The sequence below is a fragment of the Cenococcum geophilum genome (assembly GCF_001692895.1).
Source record: "Cenococcum geophilum 1.58 unplaced genomic scaffold K441scaffold_19, whole genome shotgun sequence".
NCBI classification, from domain to species: Eukaryota; Fungi; Ascomycota; class Dothideomycetes; order Gloniales; family Gloniaceae; genus Cenococcum; species Cenococcum geophilum.
Window position 1 is genome coordinate 2408892 of NW_027137577.1, and position 21349 is coordinate 2430240.

At 47.2% G+C, this 21349-nt stretch overlaps 6 protein-coding genes across 6 annotated transcripts; 5 read left to right on the forward strand and 1 right to left on the reverse strand.

Moving 5' to 3' along the window:
- Positions 1 to 6383: 6383 nt before the first annotated feature.
- Positions 6384 to 6979, reverse strand: K441DRAFT_559098 (NUDIX hydrolase; the record flags this gene model as incomplete). Its single annotated transcript, XM_067643435.1, has 2 exons — positions 6384 to 6811; positions 6928 to 6979. The coding sequence occupies 2 exons, from the start codon at positions 6977 to 6979 to the stop codon at positions 6384 to 6386; spliced, it is 480 nt and encodes a 159-aa protein (XP_067504504.1).
- On the forward strand, positions 6758 to 7521 carry K441DRAFT_659464 (uncharacterized protein). Its single transcript, XM_067648541.1, has 2 exons — positions 6758 to 6984; positions 7042 to 7521. Exons 1-2 carry the CDS (start codon positions 6978 to 6980, stop codon positions 7230 to 7232), a joined length of 198 nt encoding a protein of 65 aa, XP_067504505.1. The 5' UTR covers positions 6758 to 6977; the 3' UTR covers positions 7233 to 7521.
- Positions 7522 to 7829: 308 nt separating this feature from the next.
- Positions 7830 to 10423, forward strand: K441DRAFT_696225 (arginine-tRNA-protein transferase 1). The gene is made up of 7 exons (XM_067652867.1): positions 7830 to 8079; positions 8235 to 8300; positions 8742 to 8817; positions 8943 to 9005; positions 9057 to 9179; positions 9239 to 10106; positions 10210 to 10423. Exons 1-7 carry the CDS (start codon positions 8028 to 8030, stop codon positions 10333 to 10335), a joined length of 1374 nt encoding a protein of 457 aa, XP_067504506.1. The 5' UTR covers positions 7830 to 8027; the 3' UTR covers positions 10336 to 10423.
- Positions 10424 to 13259: 2836 nt separating this feature from the next.
- Positions 13260 to 14575, forward strand: K441DRAFT_659471 (3-oxo-5-alpha-steroid 4-dehydrogenase family protein-like protein). Its single transcript, XM_067648542.1, has 3 exons — positions 13260 to 13322; positions 13379 to 13594; positions 13649 to 14575. Exons 1-3 carry the CDS (start codon positions 13283 to 13285, stop codon positions 14308 to 14310), a joined length of 918 nt encoding a protein of 305 aa, XP_067504507.1. The 5' UTR covers positions 13260 to 13282; the 3' UTR covers positions 14311 to 14575.
- Positions 14576 to 16291: 1716 nt separating this feature from the next.
- K441DRAFT_687008 (heme peroxidase) lies at positions 16292 to 19822 on the forward strand (the record flags this gene model as incomplete). The annotated part of the gene is made up of 5 exons (XM_067652049.1): positions 16292 to 16618; positions 16677 to 16774; positions 16829 to 16877; positions 16937 to 19742; positions 19800 to 19822. The coding sequence occupies 5 exons, from the start codon at positions 16292 to 16294 to the stop codon at positions 19820 to 19822; spliced, it is 3303 nt and encodes a 1100-aa protein (XP_067504508.1).
- A 236-nt stretch (positions 19823 to 20058) lies between these two features.
- On the forward strand, positions 20059 to 20832 carry K441DRAFT_93442 (uncharacterized protein). Its single transcript, XM_067654548.1, has 2 exons — positions 20059 to 20442; positions 20492 to 20832. The coding sequence occupies exons 1-2, from the start codon at positions 20294 to 20296 to the stop codon at positions 20781 to 20783; spliced, it is 441 nt and encodes a 146-aa protein (XP_067504509.1). The 5' UTR covers positions 20059 to 20293; the 3' UTR covers positions 20784 to 20832.
- The last annotated feature ends 517 nt before the right edge of the window (positions 20833 to 21349 follow it).

The following is a 21349-nucleotide window of genomic DNA, read 5'->3' on the forward strand; positions in this document are numbered from 1 at the left end:
CTCGTGGGTGGTTAGTAGCAGGTAGTCATGGGGGGCTGTTCCTCCAAGTGTTCAGTGTCCTATCTTCGGCGATTGAAGCGATTTAGGTGCACGAGGAGCTGTTGGTGCTTACCTAGTAAAGGCAAACGTCACGTGAAACACGTGAAACGCGATTAGATGGAAAGTTGTTGGCGAGGCGCGTTCTTCGGATTATCCCGACCAAGCATCATGGCTTGAAACAGAGAACCTTTGTAAACGCAAACGCTACCCACGAGCCCAACCAAAATCACCACCCACCATTTTAGACAGCATCATGCGAATGCGTGGAAGAATCCTTGTGGCACTTTCCCCGCAAATAAAATCCCCGGAACAGCAAACAACCTTCGACAACATTCATCCCTTATAACGACATTTCAACACCCTCTTAACTCGGCTAAAGAGGCGCGTGTGAGTCCCGCGGTAAAGAACCATATGAGTTTATTCCCTTAGGCCCGAGAATGTCTGAACTTTACAGAGTTGGCCAAACTGTCGAGCTCAACGATGGCCGTCAGGCAGTGGTCCGATACATTGGAGAACCAGCATTTGCTCAAGGACAATGGGTTGGGGTAGAATTCATGGATGCTGTAGGCAAGAATGACGGCTCTGTCCGAGGGGAGAGGTACTTCGACTGTCCGCCTGGCCACGGCATGTTTCTCAAGTCCACGGGCATTTCGAGAATATTAGAGAAACCCAAAGCCACACCAAGAGCAAATGGAAGACCATTCAGTCAGCCTCCTAAGGGAAGGCCCTCCAGTTTTACAATGGATCAAACAAGCAAAACCAGGCCAGCGAGCAGGCCCTCAAGTATGGCGCTAGATCCGAAGGGTGCGCTTTCACCAACAGGATCAACTGTGAGTCGTCTAAGCCAAGCTTGCCTTAAAATACTAATATGCCGAAGTCGCCTGTCAAATGGCCTCTATCAACAATCACATCTCGCCCTCGCCCAAGTATGGCCCCCCCAACGAATAAACGAATGTCAATTGCTCCCACACCTCCTTCCATACAGCCAAGGAGTACAGCACGTCTCTCCATTGGAGGACCACAACTGGGCTCTACTAGAGTGGGAAGCTCTATCTTGACTGGAAAAATGCCAGTCAGCCGTCCTTCTCTTGGGCCCACGAAAAGAACTAGTTCACCCTCTTCAACAGTCAAAAAAGCGCCTACTCTTTCCGTATCATCTTCATCTACAGCCACAAGAGCCACTGCAGTCCACGATAAGCAAGTAGAAGAACTAGAAGCGAAGCTACGTATCATGGAGAAGAAGCGAATTGAGGACCGTGAGAAGCTCAAAACACTAGAGCGGCTTCAGCAGGAACGGGATAAATTCGAGAATATCATTCAGAAACTACAGACAAAGTACCAGCCACAGCAGCAAGAGAATGCAGACCTCAAGAAGCAACTGAAAGAAGCTGAGAGCAGGCTCGAACAGATTGAAGCCATCCAAGAAGAGCATGACACTTTGCTCGAAATGACCACTCTCGACCGAGAGATGGCTGAGGAGAAGGTCGACGCTGCTAGGAGTGAGAATGCCAATCTTAAGCAAAGGCTTGAGGAGTTGGAGCTAGAGAATGAGATTCTTAAGGATGAGAACCAGGAGCTGGGCCAAGATATGAGTCCAGAGGAGAGGACTAGCGCAGGTTGGCTACAAATGGAACGCGAGAACGAGAGATTGAGAGAAGCACTGCTACGACTCCGCGATATTTCGCAAGAGCAAGAGGCCGAGCTCAAGAATCAAATCAAAAGCCTCGAGGAAGATGTCCAGGATCTAGCACAAGTCAAGCAGCAGTATGACGATACAAAGGCGCGCTTGTTAGAGTGTGAAGCAGATATTGAAGATCTGCGGCAACAATTGGATGCCGCTCTCGGTGCCGAGGAGATGATCGAGGAGCTTTCTGACCAGAATATGTCGTTGAGAGAGCAAATCGACGAGCTGAAGATTACTATTGATGATCTTCAGAGTCTGAAGGAGTTGAACGACGAGCTCGAGATTAATCATGTTGAGAACGAAAAGCAGCTTCAAGAAGTCATCGATTTCAAGGATTCGCTCATTTCCGAACAGGCACGTCGTGCCACCCAGCAGGAAGAAACGTTGACAGACCAAGAGTACACCATTTCACGATTCCGTGAATTGGTTACAAACCTCCAATCTGATCTAGAAGACCTAAGATCGACCAAGGAAATCTCAGAAGCCGAAGCGCAGGAATTGAGCAATCGCTCCAAGCAAATGATGGATCTGAACAGGCAACTCCAAGCTTCAGCGTCTAACACAAAGATCAAGATGATAGACATGGAATTGCGGAAACTGGAGGCCCAAGAAGCCGCAGAGCATCTTGCTATTGTGCAACTATTTCTTCCGGAAGCTTTCCATTCTGAACGGGACTCAGTCCTCGCTCTTTTGAGGTTTAAGCGCATTGGGTTTAAAGCTCATCTCTTGCACGGATTCATCAAGAATCGAGTTAGTGGTACAGACCGTCATATTCATGATGACGACGTCTTCGACGCCTGTGATGTGTTGGACAAATTAACTTGGATTGCAGCTATGTGCGAGAGATTTATCAACAGCATCTCTGGCTGTTCCCTCGAGCAATTTGCTAGATTCGAGGGTGCATTGTACGAGCTGGAACCTGTAGAGCGCGCATTGAACGGGTACATCGATGGACTGAAGCGGGACGAGTTGCGAGAAAAACAGGTCGCTAGCGAACTCCACCGGTACGTTTCTAGGCCTCACTGCCATTTTATGACAGCTACTAATCAAACAAAAGATCCGTTGCTCTTATGTCCCACCTGGCCGAGATTCATCTCTCAGCCACGCTAGACGCCTACGCTGACGACGTGCTTATGCGCACCCTCCTCATGCAATCACACCTTGAAACTACCGCTGCAGCGCTCTCCCTCATTAAATCCGAAACACAATCCCGCATTTCCATTATCCCTGATGAGGAAGACGACGGTGTTGCGGCGTTTGTGCAGAAAGCTGATTCCATAATCGCGCAATCGCGCTCTGCGAAAGTCGTTGTCGGTAAAACCATTCGCGCATTACAGGAGCTCAAGTCTCGATCTCTGTCTTTAACTACCGACACAATTGGCGCATTCGAGGAATGCGAAAAAGGAACAAAACAGCTAGCGCTTTGTACACGCCAGTTAGGTGAAAAAATGTATAGCGTATTAATGAGAGAAGGCCGTACTGAACCTATTACCTTCGCTGAAATTCGACCCACACTCTTCCACACAGCAAAGATGAGTTTCCCTGGTTTCACTGATATCCCCAATGAATCAGATCTTTTCTTCGCCATGGGCACAACGTTCCGCGCTCTTACGGATGCCTTGGCAAACCTAAATGCCCTGTCATCGTCCCTCTCCAGTACAGCAGAGTTTGAGCGCGCACCCGCTCCATGGGTGCTTCGTTCTAAAGAACTTGCAGCAAGCAAAATCGTGAGTGTAGACGCGGAAGAGGAAATTAGAAGATTGAAGGATGAAGTACATGCGCGTGCCACTGCACTCAAGCTGCGTGATCAGGAGATTGAGGAAAAGAGTGTTAAGATCGAATTACTGGAAGCCCGTACCCGTGATGCTAGCAAGAAAGCAACTAGGATCAAAGAGTTAGAATCGCGCATTGAAGAGCTGCGGGGCAGGGAGCGCGCTCTAGTCGAAGAAAGCGAGAAGAGAAGCAAGGAAATTAGAGCGCTCGAAGACGAACGCGAGCGCTGGGCAGTGCAGGCAGCTATTCAGGCGAAGATTGGTCAGAACGGCGGAAGTGGGGATGGAAAGAGGGATGCCGGGGCAGATAAAGTGGCCACAAAACGCGAGCTGGAGATCCTTGGAGAGGAAATACGAGTTCTAGAGTCCGCAAACCGCTTCGTACGCCGCAGCCACCGAAAAGATCTAATTAAAGCCACTCTTGCAGTAGACTCTTGGCTCCGCGTCCCGGTCAAACCGGATTCAAACCTACAAGTCAGTAGAACGCAAACTAGGGCGAAGGCTGGACGTAAGGCGCTCGAAGAACTTGTTAATCTCCCAGCAAGAACGCAGTACGTAGATCTGACGCCCTACCCACCAAAGGAACGGCTGAAGTGGCGGTCGCTAGTTCAGACGCCACTATACCAGCTCAAGGAACAAGAAGTGCGGCGTGCCGAGGCGTGGATGTCGTGGGATATGAAGGCATTTTCAGATGAAATGAACGATGCTGATATTGTGAAAACAGAAAGCTGGAGTTCGTGGGATGGAAGGGAGATTAGGCTTATGTCACAGGTCTAAATGAGGGTGGTGCAACAGTGGTTTTCAAAAGCCGTGGAAGATTTTTTCTCATTCTACTTGTTCTTTTGTGTAACAGAGAGATACACGATATCACATTGCAGTGGTGTTACTGCCATTGACTGGGCTCTCTTCCGGTTCAAACTGCTGGTTATTGCTTAAGCTGATACCGATAGACCCACAAGGGTAGAATTTTCCTTCTTTGTACCTCGATTCAAACTACCCTTTTTGAAGCGTGGATAAGTAGCGCCTCACAGCTACTAAGGAAAGTTTTTGTTGAGCAATGGTGATGAAGCTATCAGTTCACTTTGGCTATGTACACTGCTTAAATCAAAAGGCACGTATCAAATAGCTTCGCTATGGCGATAATAGATCATAACTAGCGTTATGAGAATAGCGCGCTGTTAGAGAATGCAAAAGGCTGAGGCCATGAGAGTTACTAAGTGAACATTAGGAGTCATTGAGAATTTGACTACGTGATGTGTTTGGCAGGGGGGGTGTAGGTGGCATTACAGGAGTTCTTGCGATCACGTGATAGAAATTATAGACAATCTTGCGTTATCGATAAAAATTTGACCAATCAGGAGGCATGGTTTGAGTACAGTGCCTTGGTGTTATATGCACGAGCCACATCCTTATAACGTATTAGCCACCCCAACGAGCCAGCCACCCAAGCGAGCCACCCAAAATTACACCAAAATCAGCTGTCTTTATATATTAATAACTCCACCACCACTTAATAAATAATTATAAAATTTAAAAATAAATACTTACATATCTATACTACTAATGTAATAAACTTTTTATATAATTATTATTATTTCTCTAAGGTTATACTTTTGCTATTAAAAAATTAAAATTAAAAAATTAATAGATATTTTAAACTATAAGTTAATATTAAGTTTTAAATATTAAAACTTATAACCTATTAACTTAAATCTTAAATACTTAATTTTATAATTATTTATTAAGTGGTGGTGGAGTTATTAATATATAAAGACAGCTGATTTTGGTGTAATTTTGGGTGGCTCGCTTGGGTGGCTGGCTCGTTGGGGTGGCTAATACGTTAGCTCCCTAACGGGTGATGGGATACTCCACCTTATGGAGTCTCCTATACGCCACCGTCCTTTAAGGAGATAGAGCCCATTTGTTATTGACGACCGTGATAAGGCACCTAAATACTCACTTAATAGAGACATTTAGGTTGGCTGAGGCTACATATTATGCTTTATGAAGTGCGATTTTGCACTTAAAATTGGATATCCCATTCCCCTCTGACAACTAATAACACTAACACGTTTTTAAATTATAACTGAATTATGGCTAGCTATTAATAACTAGAACGAACCAAGGACATCAGATCTAGAAATAACTAATATCTAAAGCGTCCTAGAGTATACGATTTCCGCGACATTATCTGCCGCTCCTTTAAAAACTGCTCCGATATTGAAAAAGGAGGTTCGGCAAGTGTGGATCTCGAAAGTATCTCAAATTGTCTCAGTTGTTGTAACATATAAGGTGGTCTTCAAGTCAAGGACGCTGACGCCAGCCAGATCTTTCCATTATAATAACTTTAAGACCCTCACGATCGTATGCGCAGCATCTAGATGCCTGAAGGAATCAGTGGCATTGCTTATCGTGAAATCTCTTAGCGCAATTTCCGTCCGATGACTCGATGTCGCTTCGGGATTATGCTGATAATTTATGAGGAAACCTGCGACAGCATCCTGGTTTACATAACGTAATAAATATACAATTCTCGCAATCTTTCCAAATCGAATTCTGTAATGTTCAACGAATACCAAAAGGCATTATTCGTGTAAGCACATTGAACAAACTGGCGAATTCCATCGGCCTCAAAAGGCCTGACGCTCGCTCGTATATGTGGGAGTTTAGAAACTTCTTTTTCTAGAAATTAGAGTAACAGCCACCGACGCCAACTCTGAAAAAGAAAAAAAAATCGGATCTATGAACCTCCGGTGACCTTTTTTGACCGTACCCTATGCATAAACGAAGAGAAAATGTCCGAGGAACTCGCGTATGCCAAGTGAAAGCCCAAGCTCGCGGGCAGTTAAACTTTCTGCCAGACGTGTCACCAAACTCGCTCGTCGACTCTACCGGTGCATAGTACATCGATTCAGAGCGTCCAACAATTCAGGTCGATCCGCCAGCGCCTGGGTTGCCTGGGAGAAAGTCATCCACTGTCTCGCTCTCTTGTGCATTTCAGGCCATTGTGCTTCCTGCTTCTCCACAGTGCCCTCGAAAAAGTGATAGGCAGCTTTGGGTGCCTGGGCAGTGAGCTGCTCGGGCTTTCGTTTCTCTGGGATGAGGCCTAGATCGTATGTGATTTTGCAGATGATTCCTGCTTCTTCCCAAGCCTCCCGTTTCGCAGCATCCTGCGCCGTCGCTTCATCGGTCTCCCAACCGCCTTTCGGAAGGACCCAGCCGCCACGACGGGTGGATTGTATGAGAAGGACGTAGTATTTGTCCGAGGAGAGTGGGACTATGCCCGCGACGAGTCGTTCGCCTTGAGAGCCGTAACCTGTGGGTTTGGAAAGCTTTCAGCAAAACTATCCAGCTAAATTATCCCCCAAAATCCCATCACAATGACAGATTTATATTTGTCTCTGCTTTCCGGTGTCTTGTGATCACACTTACGTTGATTGCTTCGCCCCGTTCGCGCCTCCATGGGCAGCTGATGTGCGGCCATGTCGACTTGCTCAGTTAAGGGAAGAACCGCTAGGGGAAAGCTGGCTTAGAGATTTCACTCACTCGACCTAAGGAAATGGCAGCTGAAGGAGAGGCTAGGTCGGAAGTGGTTTGGATGGCCTAAGAAGAAGGGAAAGGCCGGCAAACACGAAGGGATAGTTCTTCGTCTGAGTTCAGAGCGCAGTGCTTCGGGGGCGGCTGGTGATGAAGAACCGTCAGTCCCGCGGGGGACGGGGCTGAGGAAATTGGAGTGACCTGCGCAGGTGAAAGGAGGGAGGCATCGTGGATCGTGTATGTGTTTTAGTTGTGATTGAATAGGGTCGAAAAAAGTGGGAGACTAAAAGCTCGTCGGCCGGGACGCGTACAGTCGCCCTCAGCATCCTCTCCGATAGGCGCCAAGCTGCCTGATCCTCGAGTTGCATAGAGAGACTGAGGACGCCCTCGCTCGCGCACAGGGGGCGTGCCGTGGTGAGATGGGCCTCATGGTAGGTAAGCAGCGCGAGACAGCGGCAGCATCGGGCATGGAAGGCAAGGAAGGGCGCCCGCAGAGAGGGGCATCACCGGGCCTGTGTCTCCGCCTAGACGCTGCAAAGGCTTTAGGTACCTATCTCGCGGGCTCATGGGCAACGTTGAGCCTTGCCGGCATCCAAAAATTCTGCCTGTAGCTGCTATGACGTGGTCGGAAAGCCGTTCAGTGCAACAATTGGCCCCGTAGCGCTCCAGTAGCATTGCGAGACTTGACCCCGTGAAGACCCCCAGATCAGATATCGCAGTATCTCTTCGCCGCAGTGGTACCTGAACAACCAGGCCAGCATGCTCGCACAGCACGCTCGCACAGCACGCTTCCGCATGGCCAGCGCAGCAACTGTCATAATTGCTTGTCACAGCCGACACTGTCTGCCTCCGCCGTGCTTGGTTGGGCTGTCCTAGAGCGCGGCAGCCACTGGGAAATTCCCCCTCAGAGCTTCTCACGACACTTATTCTATTGTCCCCGACTAGGCTCCCCCACTGCAATCACTGTTACCTGCTCGCCACGCTTACTTGCCGTCATGCAGGCCCTTGCTAAGGAAGAGGGCGTCATTTCTTTTTTAACGCCCATCGGTATGTCTCGCTCCAGTCATTTGCGTTGCTTTCGGCCCGTGGCTGTCTGGCTGGATGGCGTTCGGCCGCCCACTTCAAAGCCTTTAAAGGCAACAGACGACGCTTATTCCGGCATCCGACGAAGGCATGCTGACCGGCTCTTCCAAAACTCTTAGGCTATCAGGCGGGGGACTGTGGATATTGCAAAGACCCAACGACGAACCGGAGGACCCCAAACTCTCGTGCGTACTTTCCCAATATCCAACCTGACACAAACCGGTACACGTGCGTGTTTCGTTCGTGACATCAGCGAGTACCGCTATATTGCTGCCACTATCACTGAGGATCTTCATGACGCTGCTCTAGTCCTGCGACTTTCCTTAATGTTCTGTTGACGTTGTTCTCCTCACGTGTTTTCGTCTCTGCAATTGCATGGATATCCGTTATTGTGCTGGATTCGGACAAGAGCAGAAATGCCTGAGAACAATAGCTGTTTGACTCGAAATTGGACATACGAGACTATGTTCCCAAAGGTCGTCTTTCAGAGAGAAGCAGATTACAAACAGCAATCTCTCCATCCCTAAAGCACTCTGAGCCATGTTGTTATGATTGCATATGGAATATCCCTGCAACAGCCAAACCGGAAGCTCATTACAATGTGATACTGATTCTTCGATACCCAGGTGCATGCTATTATGCTGTTTCAAAGGATCTGACTGTAGATGATTATCAAGGACTTGTTGATAGAGGCTGGAGACGGTACGAATGCATGATATCCATGCCCCCAGCTACTCAAGCGCAAGGTTACTTTTCCTATGTGAAAGAGCTGCAAATCTGAGGGTTTTAAAATGGTCTATTGATAACTAACTACAATCTACTATCAGATCTGGCACTCTACTCTACAAGCCTGACGTGCGTCGACACTGCTGTCCCCACTACACGATTCGGTTAGTTCGAGCGTTCTGCAACATCTCTGATAACTAACTGGTTCTTTGAAGAATACCAGTGGATTCCTTCAAACCTGCAAGAGATCAAAGACACGCCGTGCATCGTTGGAACAAGTTCGTTCTTGGGGATGCGTACATTAAAAATGCGGCTAGAGCATACCCAAAAACTAAAGCGTACGCGTACTTGCTTATAAGTTCATGGAATGCGCAGGCCTTCACTAATTGATATTCAGGGAGAAGGGCCAACAGAGAAATAGCTTTGGTTTAATCGAAGCAATTCATGAGAGCGAATATAGCAACATCAAGAGGCCACCAGAACCGGCGCACCGTCTTGAGGTAAGCCTCGAACCAGATAATTTCACGGAAGAGAAGTACACTATCTTCGAAAACTATCAGCGGGCTGTTCATCACGAGAAGCCGTCAGATATATCCCAGCAAGGCTTCCGGCGTTTTCTTTGTGATTCGCCTCTCCATCGTACTACCAGGGCCTCAAATGGGACAGAACAACCCCTTGGATCGTTTCATCAATGTTATCGCCTCGATGGACGCCTCATAGCCGTGGGTGTAATAGACCTGCTCCCGCATTGTGTGAGTGGTGTTTATTTTATGTACCACGAAGACTTTGAGAGGTGGAGTTTTGGGAAGCTTAGTGCGCTTCGCGAAGCTGCGTTGGCACTTGAGGCTGGATATGAGTATTACTACATGGGCTATTATATTCATTCTTGCATGAAGATGCGCTACAAATCCGACTACAAACCTCAGTATGTGCTTGACCCAGAATCTCTCGAATGGGACCCCCTGGACGGCGACCTCAGACGGCTTTTGGATTCCAAGGCTTATGTGTCTTTGTCGCATGAGCGGGGCTCGAGTGGAGACAAGGCAGTTTCTGATGGAGAATCAGGTGAATATCAACATAAGGGAATGAAGTTTGATAGCCTTCCCTTTCCGCTACCAGCTGACGCTGAAGCTGCGGTGGAACATGGAACGTCACTCTTTGAACTCAAAATCCCAGGTGTATTAACTGTAGAGGAAGTCGTTGAAAAAGTAGATATTAGTCGAATATCCATGGAGATTCGAGGAGGTCTGGTGGTTCAAATGGAGGTGAGCAACCCCAAAAGCCCCATGACCAGTAATACTCTTCCCAAAAAAATAATAATAATTAAGCCTACTCGTATAACCAAGAAACAACGCTTACTAATGCAAGGGTCTTGTGGCGTGGGAAAATGGAAATCTTTTGGATCCACAATCTCTAAAAGGCTTCATTGCTGAGTTTGCGGCTTGCGTGGGCCCGAAGGTTGCAAAAAGCATGNTCGTGCGATTAAGTAGATAGGCCCAGCAGTCCTCACCTATTAACTTTCGTAGCATAGCATACTCACACAATACACACACATCGGTCATGCACTAGGCCTCCGTTGGCCAGAAAACAAATAAATTCACTTCATAGCGACGTGGTCCGTTGTATAAAGTTTCTACGGACTTCTCCCACTTCCCGTCAATATGGTCAATATTCTGCATAACTACCGGCACACAGATTCACAGGACACCACAATTTAGCATTGAAAATTACCGTCGGCTCACATAATTGTTCCCAATACTTCTGAGAGGATGCCATCTCACTATTGGATCAACAGGGATAAGATACCAATTTAAGAAGTTAGTGATCTTCCTCTCTATTTTGATTTGCTAGTCGACTTCTCTTTCGGTGACTACTACGCCTTCAACACTGGAGGCGGGCCTATCGAGTGTGGAAACTGGAATTGCAACGGTCATTTCCGTGGAGACGAACCAGAATGTTACGGGCCATACAACATTCAACTCATGAGTGACATAGACAAATATGGAACACGCTGCCGCATTGACAACAGGATAATGGCTGCGTGGTTATGAACCATGAGAAGGCAAGACGATCTGAGTGATAGACTCTATCGCCTTGAACTACTGGTAAACTGACACCCGTATGGAACCGCACACCGTCGACATGGTTTCTTGGACAGCGAACACGAAGCAGAGGCCAAGTTCAATGAAGGAATGAGAGGTGATGATACTGCTGTGGAAGAACCAAGTATTTATCTGTTGAATACAGTGATCTATTTGGATTGGCGCCTATTTGGAGCGGCCGGCTGGCGCCTCTCTGCATTGGCTGTGGATCTGGTGATTTTGCAGCCGGAGTGGCGTGGATTTGAGGCCGTGGAGCGCTTGGAGCGCCGGATCTGTCTAAAATAGTATAATTAGGCCTAAAGTAGTAGTAAGTAGACCTAAGGTAGAGAAATAGGTATAAAATTTAAAAGAGGTGGCTTAGTAATACTACCACGTGATTGCACGTGAAGATAAGATAAGAAATTTTATCAGGAATAAGATTGTCTTTTATGTGCCTTCCCCCTTTTTAACACGCTCGTGATACGATATCTATGTCAAGATTTGCAATGGAGGGCCGCGGCGCGCCTGGCGCCAAATCAAATATTGAGGACGTGGATTTGACCTCAGATCCACGCCACGCCAATCCAAATAGATCACTGGTTGAATATGCCAGTGACAGCGCCTTCGTCATAAGCGTGAACTTAGGACCGCAGACCCTCCCCGGTACAACAAGAATAATACAAACGAGCTTATGCAAGGAGGCCGTGCCAGAGGTGGTGTTTAAGGTTATACAGTCGAAACTCTTTAGTACGATATTTGATTACAACGATATACTCTATATTACGATCTACACCCCTTAATCAAAATATTTTTGGTGTGATATTACGATATACTGACTATTCACAATATCGTTAAGTTTTCTCTACCAAAATCGTTATAACCAGTAGAGATTTTGTATGGGAGGGGTCCTACTTGGCCCGTGAAGTAGACGCCCTACGCCCTTTTGGGATGCCTAGCCACGCATCAGCCTCCTTTTCCTGCTTATTAACCTAACACGTGACTCTATGTATAACAATACCATTGGTATTACGATACGGTCGGCCGTACGACCCGCATCGTTATAAAGAGTTTTGACTGTAGTCAAGTGGGTACCGGACCAGTCACTGCTCGAATTGGCGCCTGAATCTCAGAAACGCAACGATAGAAAGTCTAATCAATTTGACGACCAACGAGAGCCTTTGCATCGGAATGTCAGGCAAGCTCAACATCGACAAAACCCCCTTACTCCCGCGCTTGATAGGCCATTGAATAACGGAATCCCCCACAAGGATACGATTACTTCGGCATAGAATCGAAACATGCAAATCCTAGAATATCACCAAGTGAGTTGTCAGCATCTTCCCACGTAGTGAAACAATCAAGTTCTGGAGCCGAGCTGAGTACTGTACATCTCCGAACAGAAAACTTTCAATAGGCAAAGGCCTTATCAGGCTTAATACCAGCCACATCGATGACGACTCAGATCTCTTTAAAGCTCTCGAGCTTAGCAAGCAAATAGTTATCAAGTCTCGTTATGAACCTGAACTGGAGGAAGCCTTTGAATAAGTCGGCAAGAGGTCGCCACCTCTAGGCTAAACCCTAACTTTCGAACAGAGCTTAGGGCGGCTACAGAAGAGAGCTTAAGGGTAAATAAATCTAATGGGTGGGGGAACTTCATGTCCATCCAGGAGATGGTTGCGAAAGCAAACCGATTAAAGTTAGCAAGAGGCGAAGACATTGTCCCTAACGACTGCAGGTTGAGGGCTCGTGGGTCCGAAGTGACTGGAGTTCACCAGACCATTCGGCATCTGCAGCAGAAGCAGCCTCGTCCCCCGCTGCAGAGCCCAACAGTTAATAGACTCTTGGTATAGCAAACCAGGCAAAACTCTCGGTTCGACGGCACAAAAAAGTGCGGGCTTTCGCAACATGACGTTGTTCCCAAACCCTCCCTTTCCCCTTCTGCACACCCTGCTATATAAGCCCTAAATGTATTATCACGGAAGATGAGAAGGCAGTTGGGGATCCAGTTCTGGGTTATTCATTGGAACCTAGGCGAAAAGTCAATAAACTCTCAGTAACCGAAAATGAAGCCTGCGGCTACCTAGAAAGTATGATCTCGTTGAGAAGGGCGTATGTTGCTATGTAAATTAACCATACGGGCCAAGGCATATCTTTGGTAGCATGAGTGTCGTAACCACCTATTGTCACTAAGCTAGCTTAAAAAATTAAAATGTATATAGATAACACTCAGACTTGGATCGCTTAACGTAAATTGACTTCTTTAGGGCATGTTATTAGCCTGGCGCCAAGCCCGTCCCCCGACCGAAAAAGTTCCGCATAATCGCTCTGCTTCTTACCACTCAACATTCATACCCGCAATTATGGCGTCGACGTCCTTGACCCTAATTGTCCGCCCACGGGGTAAGTGATACTAATTTTATGGTTTAGGAATACATATTTAACAAGTATTCTTCTAGGAAAACCAATCAGAGGTCTTCCAGAAGAGATTGTTATTGATCCTAAGGATTCAGTGGCAGGGCTTTACAAGAAGATTGCAGCATCATCAAAGTCCTCAATTCACCGTCTCAAAATCACCAAAGGTAGTGATGGTTCAGCCATCCCAATTTCTGGGGTCCTTACAATAGAGCAGACAGGCCTCCGGAATAAAAGCACCATAGATGTCAAGGATCTAGGTGTGTGATCCTCAGTGCTATATTGCCTTTCTATCTCTAATATACTCTGTCTAGGACCTCAAATCGCCTGGCGAACAGTCTTCATAGTCGAATACCTAGGGCCTCTCCTCTTTCACCCACTCCTCTACTACTTCCGCCCAATCATTTATAAAACTTCGGAGGCACCTTCAGAGCTCCAAACTCTGTCCCTAATACTTATAAGTCTCCACTTTATCAAGCGCGAGTATGAGACTCTATTTGTGCATCGCTTCTCGCTTGCTACGATGCCCGCCCGAAATATATTCAAGAATAGCGCCCATTACTGGCTTTTTGCTGGGTTGAATATAGCATATTGGACATACGCGCCCAGTGCACCGACAGCTCAATGGCCCAATCCGCTCATAAAATATGCTGGCATTGTGCTGTTCATTGTAGGGGAACTAGGCAACTTCTCTACTCACCTTACACTTCGTAATCTCCGGAGACCTGGGAGCACAGACAGGGGGGTTCCTGATGGAGCAAGTTTCAAGTTGGTAACTTGCCCTAACTACATGTTTGAGACAATTGCTTGGGTGGGCATCTGGATGGTTAATTGGAGCTTGAGCACGGCTGTGTTTCTTGTGCTCGCCGTTGTTCAAATGTCTTTATGGGCGCGGAAGAAGGAGATGAAGTACAGGAAGGAATTCGGGGATAGATACAAGCGGAAGAGGTTCTTCATCTTTCCAGGCGTCTACTAAAATATTTGATCGAAAAGGAAGAGCCACAGTCTCCAATGAGGAAGACACCCACCCAAGCAACATAGAGATAGGCAGATTCAGCCACACCCAGGGGAAATAATGGAAATGATCACTTGGTGCGGAAACTAGTGAATATTAAAAACCCAGCCATCCGGTCAGAAGAATTCGAGACCTGGCTTCTGATGCACGCAACTACTGTTATGCTTTTGTATTACTTCTTCAATCCCTCAAGCATAATACAGGGTCAGCGAGGTTCAGTGTCGCCCCCCTCGTGCGCGCAGCAGCGATGGCATCTAATTTCGCTTAAGCTTCGCCTGAATTAGTATGTAGAGCTAGCAGAATTGGATGTAGTGGCTGCTAAAAGGAGGGTCGCCTCCTTGCACTTGAAGCTATTCGCCTTACCAATATCGTAATATTTGCTCTAGGTCTTAGTGTAATAGAGCCTTCCTCTCGTCAATATAAGCTCCAAACGTACCGCCGCCGCCGCCGTTGGAGGCCCTTCTCGTCCGCCCCTTCGAAGGCCTCGACTTTCGCCAATACTGTCCTTATCTACTCCTCAACCACCCTATCTTGATGCCATATTCGACGGAGGCGACGACGAGAGTTACACCACGATCTAGAATAAAGATCACGATATTAGTAAGGAAGGTATTGCGAATAGCTTCAAGTGCAAGGAGGCGACCCTCCTTCTAGCAGCCACTACATCCAATTCTGCTAGCTCTACATACTAATTCAGGCGAAGCTTAAGCGAAATTAGATGCCATCGCTGCTGCGCGCACGGGGGGGGCGACACTGAACCTCGCTGACCCTGTACTCTAATCGGATTTGAGGTTTCTTTGTGGTGATGAATTCCTCGGTCAATCCTTCTATTTTAGCGCGAAAGGGCGCTACCGCCTCACTAAAGTCGTCGTTGCTCACCTTCTTCCTCGGCCAGACCGGAGTGACTGTGCCCTGCATAAGCGCTTTAACGAGCTACCCTTTCTTCACCGGATTTTTCGCTTGAAATCGCAGTATTCCATTCGCCTTACGCCGCGCTTCTGTGTTACAAGCTGAAGCTTACCGCATTCTTTGCCTTTTCAATACGCGGCGATGGGAACATGGGCATTGTGGGGTCCTTCTGCGACGAACCCACAGAGGTCCTCTCCTTTCAGCTGATGGTCTGACGGCCGTTGGATTTTTCTGAAAGGGTCCAGAAGGGTATACCACGATTGGCCCATTACCTTGGATGAGCTGCGCTTTTCTGCTTGACCGCCCGCCGAAACTGGGGTTGACCTAGCGAGGCAAGCCATCGCTCAGCCGCAGCTGCACCAGGTAATCAGTAATTCTCGCCAAGTGGGAGGATGGCGTGCAGTTATTAAACCAGGCTGCCCCAAACTGTAGTTCTCTGACCTTGAGCTTCTGTATACCTGAATTACCAACGTAGCTTCCACTTTCTGCCGTGTCTCTTGTCCAGCAAAACACGACTTCTTTCCGGACTACCACTTGCTGGGAGCTCAAGATCACACAAGGCAGTCTTTATTGAGCTTTATCTGGGGTTAAAAACATCTTCACGGTCGTGAAGAAGGTCACACGATTTTCCTTTTGCCAGGCCTTTCCTCCGCGGCCCCACCTCAGTCGAAGTGTTGAAAGGCAAGTTGCCTGTGTGGCACGTTGTTCTAAATATTCTTATCAATGTGTCTGCTTTATATAGGCCCTTCAATATTGTCTCCGCGTTGGTATTTCATAGATTAGAGCCAGATATGGACGGGCTCTTTTGCTTCCGTGCTTTCTTTTGAATTTTTTGCTCCTTCCTCACTTACATACTTAGAGTTTTATTCATCTTTACATAAAGTGGCTGTATTTCATGGGGAAGATGTACACCGTTTCTACGTCTCTTTCTTTTTGCTCCGCATAGTCATTACTTATTTCCTTCCTTTTACACCACGGTACAGCACATCGAGAAGCTAATTACAAGCAGTACCAGCGCCATACAACCCAACTCATGGATACAAGGACTGGACAAGAGCCGCCAATGCCAGCCTCACTGTCCGAGCTGGATGCTCTTCGTAACAAAATCGGTGACTCGTTCAAACAAACGGCAGGTTTGATCAGCCATATCCGAAAGCCAATTCCACATGGAACTGGAAATGGTACTGACTTGGACGAAGAGGGGGAAAAGTGGAACCTAATAAGAAAAATTGAGGGCGACTTGGCGGATCTTAGCCACCTGAGCATCCGTGATATCAAAACGTTGATTGAAATCCAGCACAATAAAATGACCGGGGAACCAACTGATGACAAAACCTACCTTATGGAAGGGTTGATTAGAGTTCGTCTCGAGATTCAAACAGCTAACTTAGAAGATTTATGTATTGACGTATTCCAAGGCAACATCGTCCCTTCCTCCGAGTTCAGACAATAGGAAGACGTTGACTAACCAATTCCTTACACAACTCTGGAATGATATGCAACATCCACCGCAATCGTAAGTACATCGACAGTCGTACCATGGGCAACAAATTTTTTGACCCGAGACTAGCTACCTTGGCGCCAAGTTCCAATATCGGTCTGCAGATGGCTCAAATAATGTAAGCTCTGGTGTGATTTCAGGAGTAGAAGACAGTTCTCACACCTTGGGTTCATATAGAGCCTTATCCACCCACAGCTTGGAGCCGCTGGCACTCCATATGCAAGGACCGTAAAGCCTGCAACAATGCAGCCAATTGCCAGGCCTAATCCCGGTGTGGTCTTTGACAGTGTTATGTCGCGTAAACACCACGAACTTCATCCTAACAGGATATCAAGTGTTCTCTTCTACCTCGCTTCTATTATCATTCATGATCTCTTCCGCACCGATCATACCGACTACTCTAATTCATTAACTTCTTCTTACCTCGATCTCGCACCGCTATACGGCAGCAACCAGGACGAGCAGGATCTTATGCGTACTAAAGTAGATGGGAAGATCAAGCCCGATTGTTTCTCTGAAGTCCGCCTCCTTTCATTCCCTCCCGGGGTTGGCGCCTTGTTGATCATGTTCAATCGGTTCCACAATTACGCTGTGGAGCAGCTTGCTCTCATAAACGAAGGGAACAGATTTCCAAAACCTACCCCTCCAAAAGACCCGAAAGACCAAGGTGCTGCTGAAATATATAAATCAAAGCTGACTAAATTCGACGAAGACCTCTTCCAGACTGGAAGACTTATTACTTGTGGGCTCTACGTTAACATTATTCTAATCGATTACGTCCGCACAATCTTAGACCTTAATCGCACAGATAGTGATTGGCAACTAAATCCTCGAAGCATCATCAAGGATGGCCCTCCTCTTGGGGTTGGAAATCAGGTGTCGGCAGAATTTAATCTGGTCTATCGCTGGCACTCGGCAGTCTCAGACCGCGATGAGAAGTGGACCCAGGAGCTCTGGGATCATATGTTTCCAGGCAAAGATCCGAAGACTGTTAGTAAAAAGGAATTTCTTGAGAAGCTCGGAGAGGAGTACAAACGCACTCCCAAGGAGCCCGAAAAACGTCCTTTCGGTGGGTTGACGCGTAATAGCGACGGCACATTACCTGATGACGGGCTTGTCCAAATTCTTACTGAGAGTATTGAGGACTGTGCCAATTCCTTCGGTGCACAGAGAGTCCCAGCTGTCATGAGAGCAATAGAAGTTCTTGGTATTGAGCAAGCCCGCTCTTGGAACCTTGCCTCACTTAATGAGTTTAGGCAATATTTTGGCTTGGAACCGCACAGGACGTTTGACAGCATCAACTCTGACCCGATAGTAGCTGAGCAGCTAAAGCACCTCTACGAACACCCGGATCATGTCGAGTTGTATCCAGGACTTGTAGTGGAAGAAGCAAAAAAGCCCTTGTGTCCTGGTTCTGGACTTGCGCCACCTTTTACAGTCTCTCGTGCCGTCCTTTCTGATGCCGTTTCCTTGGTGCGAGGTGATAGGTTCTACACTATCGATTACAACCCCCGGACTCTTACCAATTGGGGTTTTTCGGAGGTTAACTATGATACCGCCATTGATAACGGCTGTATGTTCTATAAACTCTTTCTTCGCGCCTTTCCGAATAATTTCCAAGGGAACTCGATTTATGCCCACTATCCTTTGACCGTCCCCTCCGCCATGAGACAGGCGCTTCAGGATCTCGACACACCCAAGGACCATTTGTACAACTTCGACAAACCGAAGTTTACTCCTCTGCCAATCATGATCCTCGAGTATAAGACTGCCAAGTCCATTATGGCGGACAAGGAAACGTTTAAAGTGACATGTGGGAAAGCTATGGAGTTCCTAATGGGAGCACCGGCGCAAAACTTTATGCTTTCTGGAGATGGACCAAAGAACGCCGAGTCACGTAAGATGATGGAAAGGGCACTTTACATTCAAGACTGGAATAAGGAAGTCCAGAAATACTACGAGATGATTACAACGAAACTTCTAAAAGAAAAGTCTTGTAAGATTGCTGACTTCAACCAAGTCGACATTATCCGTGATGTCGGCAACCTGGCACATCTCCACTTCTGTTCCGAGCTCTTCATGTTACCATTGAAGACAGATGAGCGTCCTGGAGTATTCACCGAGAATGAGCTTTACTTGATCATGTCTGCTGTCTTTGCACTAGTTTTCTTCGACTTCGATGTGGCTGCTTCCTTCCCACTTCATGTGAAGGCACAAGCTGCTACCCAGCAGCTCGGAAAACTCGTTCAAGCCAACGTAGAGGAAATTAAGCTTGGTGGCGTCTTGTCCTCGGTCATGCAAGCAATCTGGCCGGAAGAGTCGCCTTTGAAGCACTACGGCAAACACATGATTCAGCGGCTTCTCGCCTCAGGCATGGACGCGAAGACGCTCGTCTGGGGTCACATTTTGGGTACTGCGGGCGGTATGGTCGCAAACCAAGGACAACTCTTTGGCCAAACAATTGAGTACTTCATGACTGAGGGAGCTGAACAATGGCCTCGGATTAAGGAACTGGCAAACGAGGATACCGATGAGTCTTTCGAGAAACTTATGCACTACTTCCTGGAGGGCTCCCGCCTATACGGCGAGACCGGCGTTTGTCGTGATGTTGCCAAGGCCACAGAGCTGCAGGACTTCGGTCGTACTATCAAAGTTAACGAAGGCGACCGTCTCTTCGTAAATCTCCGAGCTGCATCTCGTGACCCAGCTGCGTTCCCCAACCCTGACAGCTTCGATCCAACCCGGCCAATCGACTCGTACATACATCTTGGTTCTGGCCCTCACCAGTGCCTTGGGCTGCCAATGACCAGAATTTCGCTAACGACAATGCTGAAGGAAGTCGCAAAGCTGGAAGGACTAAGACCTGCGCTTGGACCCCAAGGTAAGGTACATAAGGTTGCGAAGACATTGTTCCCCGGAGAAAAGTATCCTTACCATGCATACTTGACGGAAAAACAAGATTCTTACTGGCCATTCCCTTGTTGTAAGTCTCCTGGAGAAGTAAAACAGAGTTTGACATTTAACTAACTGATATTCACAGCTCTTAAAGTTAATTGGGATTAGCTGCTGCCTTAGGCATGAATTTTTTGGTAGACAGAGTGATGGTTATTATCGCCAGTTGATAGTTTATCAATTATTCATACATATTTTCCCTGCTCCATCCCCAACGCAGGTTGCGCCCTTTTCTTGTCTTAGTTTCTCCCTTGTATGAAAAGCATGAGCTTTATGAAGACAGAAATTCGAGAGTTGGTTAGTTGCGGGTATTATCACAGTTCATTCTGCATATATGCATAGGGAATCCAATAGATCCAATGCCGATGCTATATTTATAGTGGGCTGTTTGGTTTTGTCTCTGGCCAATGCAATTTTAGGCTTGATCTGGTAAGGAGCTTCGGCACCCGGTTCAGCATGAGCTCGGCAAACAATGTCCTACATTCCCCCTTCATGCGGGGCAGAACTAAACATGAACGGCGTCAAAACCATGTATCTCTCTAAAGCCTGGCATTTGGATCCTTCCAATTCTCTTAAATCATCATGCGGGGATGCGTACGCTTTTCTGGCTGCTTTCCTGGTGCCGGGTGCTGCTGGGAGCATCGCAAGACTCCCCTAAGCTTACTCCGTCAATGGCGAACAGCACCAAGCCTATCTACCTCAAGACATACCATTATCGATCGCCATTATGAGCATGTCTTCCCCTAGGATGCTTAAATGAGGTTGCTAATAATCTGCCAGTGCAATTGTGGTTGGAGCAGGAGGAGCAGGTCTACGTGCTGCTGTAGGCCTTACAGAAGCAGGCCTCAAGACCGCTTGCATATCAAAACCGTTCCCAATGTGCTCTCACACCGTGGCTGCACAAGGGGGTATAAATGCTGCTCTTGGAAGGTGGGTACTTTCTATGGATGCCGGTTTACTTGTCTTGTTCACTCAAGCTGCCCTGCTCTTAACCAGCATGACACGAGACGACTGGCGTTGGCACATGTACAATACTTCTCATGTTATTTCTTGCTTCATTGATTACATATAATCTTAAACTTTAGGTCAGTGATGGCAATAACTATATAATTATAATCAGCCATGCGATTGCGATTATCACATAATCACCAGAGCTGATTATGATTTGATTATATAGTTATATTAATTACCTATTTTAGTAGTTACAGACCAAAACTCCCCTTGGCGGAATCCGACTCGGTTAGTCAGCATCGCCACTCTACTCAGGCGCCAAGCATCCTTGCCTCACCCGCTGCTTAGGCCCTACTCAGGCTGCTCAGTCGCATTCCTACTCCTCCACCTTAGCAACCAATCATGCCTTAAAAATGCTACGTCCTTATAATACGAATTGTTAACTCTACACAACAATCTTAAGGGGCCGCGTTTGGGGTCCCCGGGGTTCCTAAAACTAGGCCCTCCTTAAAATAGAGCATTCGCCCATTCTAAGCTGCATCCATATTATAATATAGCGTCCCTAAAGGTTTTAGTTAAAGAGGAGGCACCTTATCCCTCTTATTATAAGATCTCCTCCTAACTGTGTCCGTTCGCTCTATTTTATCTATTTGTCACTTAATTTTCATCCCATCCCCTCTTCTCTTA